Here is a 6,903-nt window from a genome sequence, read left to right on the forward strand (position 1 = left end):
TCTCTCACCACCCCAATGCACACAGTCATGAAACAACATTTTGGTGGTGAAGGAGTACCAAATGTCTTCCTGTTTTGACTACTGTGGACTTAAGTAACCTATAAAGCTGGAGGGGATGCCTTTTAATAGTTTTTGGCTTAAGTTGAAGTCGATAGATCCAGCTCATCTACAGACTCTTTTGGTAGAAAAACATACCTTTAATCTGAGTCTAGAAGACACACCATTAACTGGGCCCACTTCTATTGCAGGCCTATAAAAATACATAGAAGAAGGAAGCTGTGAGTCTGCCTGCTTGCTCTCATTTTACTAGCAAGCTCATTTCTTCACTGGCATCCGAACCTAATTCTGCAGGATTCTTTTTAATTCTGAAGAGGACCTGAGACTTCAAACTTGTGGAATAAGTAAGTATTGACATTAGCCGACTTTATATTAGTTTCACTTCTGCCTACACATTTTTCTCATAAAACCACTTATTATTTATATAGAGAAATTTATCCCTTATGTTTAGTAGAGGACCCTGATTAGTACAACACAGTTGAAATGATAGTGTTTACACATTTCCAAACAGTTCCAAAGTTGGATACAATAGTCAAAACCAGTTAACGTTGACCTAAGATTCAATAAACATCCACAGAGATATATAGAACCAAGGTAGGTTTGGTGGGGGTAGTGGAGTCTGAGAGAGACACGAACACTGAAAGACAGAGACATACAGACACAAACAAACAAGGAGAGAGAGAGAGAGAGAGAGAGAGAGAGAGAGAGAGAGAGAGAGATTTAACAGTCATAGTGGGTCTGTTTTATCTTTGGTAGAACAAATATGAAAACCTGCAGAACCTACATAGAAATAGACATTTCCAACCATATAAAAGGGGCAATTTAGCAGAAAATGAAAATAAAATCTAAATGGTATCTATAATTGTATCTTACAAGGACTGAGTTAATTCTATTACTTCCAGGGGACCTGGAAGCCAAGATCTGTGGCTACACACATATCAGTGTTCAGAAATTCTACTACAAGTGGACCATTAGCAACTTTTCATTTTGCATGGATGGAATTTGGGAACATATTACAAGCCCAGAGTTCTCATTAGAGGCCAATGAAGAAGTAAAATGGTGTTTGAGAATATTCCCAAATGGTGTTGATGAAGAAAGCAAAGATTACCTGTCTGTTTCCCTGCGTTTGCACAGTTGTCCAAAGAGCCCAGTTTTGGCAAAGGTGCACTTCTGGATCATAAATGCCCAAGGAGAGAAACATCAAATAGAAGAGATCCCAAATATTTTAAGCTTTAGTCCAAAACAACAATGGGGATTGAGAAAGTTCATCCTTCGAGAATTCCTCCTCTCCCTTAGGCATTGGCTTCTCCCTGAAGACCAGCTCATCCTGTGTTGTAAGGTGTTCATAGTAGGACCCTCCTTTAGCACACCTGGACATAACATGACACCTGCAAACAAGGATCCAAGGCAGAAGCTTACTGATGACATAGGAGAGCTGTGGGAATATTCCCTCTTCACAGACAGCAGCATGGTGGTAGCTGGCCAGGAATTCAGAGCTCACAAGGCCATTCTAGCAGCTCGCTCTCCAGTTTTCAGAGCCATGTTTGAACATGAAATGCTGGAGAGCCTAACAAACCGCGTGGAGATCCATGACATTCACCTGCAAGTCTTTAAGGAAATGATGGCCTTCATTTACACAGGGAAGGCACCACACCTCCACAGCCACTCAATGGCCACTGATTTGTTGGCAGCTGCTGACATGTATGACCTGCAGGACTTGAAGGTCATGTGTGAGGATTCCCTGTGCAGGAACCTCTGTGTGAAGAATGCTGTACCAACTCTGATCCTGGCTGACCTCCACAGCACAGAGCACCTGAAGACTAGGGTCATGGATTTCATTATACTTCATGCTTCTGAAGTCTCTAAGACATTGTAGTGGAAGTCAATGGTGGAGTCACATCCCCACTTGGTGGAGGAAGCATTTCTCTCCCTGGCTTCTATACAGTTTTTTTCCTTGGAGTCTTCACTCAAACACTGAAAGAGATTTTAGGAGCTTGACAGATATGACCAACACCTGTCTTCTAACAGCTACAACTAGTGTTTTTAACAATGACTTCTGTTTAGATTACAGTTTTGCTGGAACATTTACAGTGAATCTGGGTCAAGGTAGCATGGTGGCTATGGATTTCATACAGCTGTAATATTTCAAAATGGTGTGTGGGGAAAGGGCAGCACTAGGGTCTTGGACATTCTACCTGACATCTATCCTGTTGATGTTGTCTTATTCTTGTCTGATGTCTTGGAACTGGCATTCAACTGGCCTGAAGCAGAGCCTAACTGACTTTCTTTGGAGAAACCTGTTTGCATTGGACTGAGCAGTATAGGTGACCTAACTTGTATGCATTAACTGACATGTAAAGTTTTCCACCTAATTCATGTGTATTATCTATCTGCAAATAAAAATTCTTTCAACTTTACTGTATTTGTCCTCTTAATTGCCAGTTGCCTTATTGTTCTAATTAAGACTTCAATTCTTGTATTGAGTCTACTTAAGAGAATGAGAAACCTTGACTTACCTTTGCTTTTGTATACTGGCTTTGAGTTTCTCCCCATTTAAGTTGATCTTGATACAGGATTCTTCTATATTACCATTATTATATTTAGCCATATAATCTCTGTGCCAATCTCTGGAGAAGTTTTATCATTAAGGGATCACTTCCTAAAGTCCATCTCCTGATCCAGTTTAATGATCATGTTTTTTGCTTTTTCTTTGTTTCCTTTTGTTTTGCTTTTTTCTTTCCGTTAGTTTATGTGGTCAATTGAATTTTATTGATTTTTGTATATTGAACCACCCTTACTCACCTTGAGATAAAGCCTACTTTGGTTTTGTTAATGATATTTTTTAATGTGTTCTTGTAATTATTTAATGATTATGTTTGCATAAGTCCATAAGTTAAATTGATTCATGTTTTACATATCAGTGTAACTGTAGTCTCTCATAAAATAGAGTGGGAAATATTCCTACTTTTTTTATTTTGTGAAATGATTTGAGGAATATATGCCATAACACCTCTTAGTTTAGCAGGTGAAAATTATGGTCCTGGGCATTTTTTGATGGGGAGATTTTAATGGCTGCTGCTATACTTTGATGCCTTTGATTTGGTGCACACATAGTGAGAATTGAAATGGCAGCTTAGGCATTTTTAATTTGATGAGTATTAGTGTCCTTACCTAATATGAGTTCAACACACATTCATGCGATACTGCCCAGAGGGATTGACTCTACTATGACCTTACTCCTCTAGTCATCTGAACACCCAGATGTACAGGGGAGACAGTTTGTGTCCTATGTACCATTGACCAGTAATGACCTTTATAATTGGAAGTTATAGTCCTCCTCCCTCCATTTTCAAAAAGACCCTCAGATCCCCTAGGTCTTTTAGATTCAATCATGTTGACTCATAAACCCACCTTGGATGACTGTCAACAACAGTTCCATGTTCTTTTCACAACTGAAGAAAGTGAGAGAATTGTTGGAGAAGCTTGGAAATTGGTTCCAGAGGTAAATGGTCTGCCCGCACAAGTCCAGGAAAATCTTGATACAGCCTTAACTTTGACCATACCCAACTGGGATTTTAAGGCTGTTGAACGTAGGGAGAATATAAGTGTCTACTACCAGATTCTGTTGGATGAGCCTCAGGGAAGCTTCAATCAAGTTGGCCTATAAATTTGCCTATGGTAACCAGGTGAAATAATGAGAGCTCTACAGAATATTTAAAAAGAATTGTTTGACCCATAAGATTTATATTCTCTCAGACCCAGAAATGAGAGAAAATTGTCAGTGGGAAGCTTGGCTTTTTTTTTTTTCAATGAACAGACCCTGATATCTGTCAGGAACTTCAGTGCCTGGATTGTTTTGCTGGTAAGCAACGTTCTATAACTTTATATAAGAAGAGCGATATGACTGAGAGCCTTGTGGCTCAGCTCCATTCCATGCCCTGGGTAAACTTAAAGAAGGAGGGGAAAGCCAGATAGTTTTTGGTGGACACAGGGCACAAAATTCTGTCTTTTAACAAGCACTGGGACTAATTTCAAGTAAAAAAAAATATGGGTACAGGGGCAATAGCCACCACGACCTATCCAGGTCTAGCCAAAAAAGTTTGATTTTGTAATAAATCGGATTCATTCATGGTTATTTCTGAATGCCCATACTCCCAGATGGAAAACATTTCTTCACCAAAAAGGAGCACAGTTCCATTTTGACCCAGAGGGTGTGAAAGTGCTGGATAAAATATTTCCATTTGTGATGATTTGCATATGCTTGGCCCAGGGACTCTCACTATTGGAAGGCATGGCCTTGTTGGAGGAAGTGTGTTATCGTGGGGTTGGGATTGGATGACCTCCTACTAGTTACTTGAGGATGCTGAGTGTGTTCCTGGCTTCCTTTGGGTAAAGATGTAGAACTCAGCTCCTCCTGCACCATGCCTGCCTGGATATTGTGATGCTGCCATGCTCCCTCATTGATGATAATGGACTGAACCTTGGAAACTGTTACCCAGCTCCAAATAATTGTTGTCATTTATAAAGCTTACATTGGTCATGGTGTCTGTTTACAGCAATATGACCCTAACTAGGATAGATGTTGGTACCAGGAGCTGGGTATTGTGATAGGGCTGACCAAGATTTTGTTAGGGGGAATATAGATGTGGAGACTTTGGATTTGGAAAGCCATATAATGTTTTAAATGGGGCTTAATGTACCATCTTAGTAGAAATGGGGAAGATTTTGTTACTGAGAGTAATTTGAATTGTGCAGGCCTGGCCCCAGAGGTTTTAGAGAATTTCTGTATCTGCTATAAAGGCAGCTTGTGTGGTATTTTGGTGAAGAATGTGGCCACTTTTTGCCCGTATCTGAAATGTCTGCCTGAGGTTAAGGTGAAGAGATTTAGATTAGTTTCCTTGCAAAAGAAAGACTCAAAACAGCCTAGTGTAACTTCTCTTGTACGGTTACTAAAATTCACTGTTACGAAGAGCATTTTAATGAGAAAAGGAAGTTTAAAAAGGAGGAAACAAATTATGTGATTCGAGTATTAAAGGGATACCAGGAAGTAAAATGGAGTTGAATCCTGTGTTCAAGGATATTAAGTTTAATTAAGGAAGTAATGACCTTGGAGCAAGATCCCACTCAACTAAGTTAGCTCCAGGCAACCTACTACAAACCTTTAATCCTAGTAGGCAAAGACAAGCAGAACTCTGATTTCAAGGCCAGACTAGAGCAGAGCAAGTTCTAGGTGAGGCCAAGCTTAAATACAGGTGTGGTGGTACACACTTTTAATCCCAGGAGACTGGCATATAGATGTCTAAATTCATGGTCAATCTACAGAGCAATATCCAGGACAGCCAAGTTTAGACAGTGAAGGAGTTAGAAAAGTGGAGGCTAGTGATAGTATAATAGAGTAAGGGGTCCATGTTCCAGTTCCTGCAAGCAGAACTGAGCAGATTTAGCCATGTGTCTCTGGCTTTATATTTAAGAGGAGAAGAAGAGAATTGATGCTGATGAAATAAAGTATCATAGTTTCATCGATAGGAGAAGCAAAGCTGTATAAACAAGGTTTTAAGAAATATATCTGGTGGTCAGGATGCCTATAACAAACTTATGACCTTTCTGAGAGATACATCTGATGTCAGGATGCCAAATGATATGATGTAGTTTCGGTGATCAAGGTATTGAGTCAAGAATGACCAGGCCTCACAGACCAAGGCCAAGCTAATTAGGACAAAACAAAAACAAATGTTCTCAGAAAGACTCCTTACCCCTCCTTGTGGTAAGTTCTGAGAACGACCAAAGATGCCATGTTGACCCTGCCTGACCACCCAGTTCAACTCCACCACAAGGGATATGCCAACTTAACCCTTTCCCAGTGATTCACCAAGGCCAATCGTAGCACTGGATGAGGAAAATATCTAACTGAGGCAAGAACTGCCCCTTGAGCAGGACAGACAATACCTGACAAGATCTTTTGTCCTGTGTACCACCAATGAGAATAAGCCAGCTAACACTGTTGCTGAAGTCTGTCCTCTGTAAAGAATAAAAGTTGTGTGCTTTTTGGGTTTGGGTTGCCTCTCCCTACAACCCAAAACATGTGGATTAAAACCTTATACCCTGTCCTGGAAAGAATAGGAATTCAAGGCCCATACCTAAACATAGTAAAAGCCATATACAGCAAACCAGTTGCTAACATTAAACTAAATGGAGAGAAACTTGAAGCAATCCCACTAAAATCAGGGACTAGACAAGGCTGTCCACTCTCTCCCTACTTATTCAATATAGTTCTTGAAGTTCTAGCCAGAGCAATCAGACAACAAAAGGAGATCAAAGGGATACAGATCGGAAAAGAAGAGGTCAAAATATCACTATTTGCAGATGACATGATAGTATATTTAAGTGATCCCAAAAGTTCCACCAGAGAACTACTAAAGCTGATAAACAACTTCAGCAAAGTGGCTGGGTATAAAATTAACTCAAATAAATCAGTTGCCTTCCTCTATACAAAAGAGAAACAAGCCGAGAAAGAAATTAGGGAAACGACACCCTTCATAATAGACCCAAATAATATAAAGTACCTCGGTGTGACTTTAACCAAGCAAGTAAAAGATCTGTACAATAAGAACTTCAAGACACTGAGGAAAGAAATTGAAGAAGACCTCAGAAGATGGAAAGATCTCCCATGCTCATGGATTGGCAGGATTAATATGGTAAAAATGGCCATCTTACCAAAAGCAATCTACATATTCAATGCAATCCCCATCAAAATACCAATCCAATTCTTCAAAGAGTTAGACAGAACAATTTGCAAATTCATCTGGAATAACAAAAAACCCAGGATAGCTAAAGCTATCCTCAACA

At 39.8% G+C, this 6,903-nt stretch overlaps 1 protein-coding gene across 1 annotated transcript; it reads left to right on the forward strand.

The window, feature by feature from the left end:
• The first annotated feature begins 970 nt into the window (after positions 1-970).
• Positions 971-2,403, forward strand: Tdpoz2l7 (TD and POZ domain containing 2 like 7). Its single transcript, XM_017596876.3, has one exon. The coding sequence runs from the start codon at positions 1,049-1,051 to the stop codon at positions 1,931-1,933; it is 885 nt and encodes a 294-aa protein (XP_017452365.1). The 5' UTR covers positions 971-1,048; the 3' UTR covers positions 1,934-2,403.
• Positions 2,404-6,903: the final 4,500 nt, after the last annotated feature.

This window comes from Rattus norvegicus, chromosome 2 (assembly GCF_036323735.1).
Source record: "Rattus norvegicus strain BN/NHsdMcwi chromosome 2, GRCr8, whole genome shotgun sequence".
Classification (NCBI taxonomy): Eukaryota; Metazoa; Chordata; class Mammalia; order Rodentia; family Muridae; genus Rattus; species Rattus norvegicus.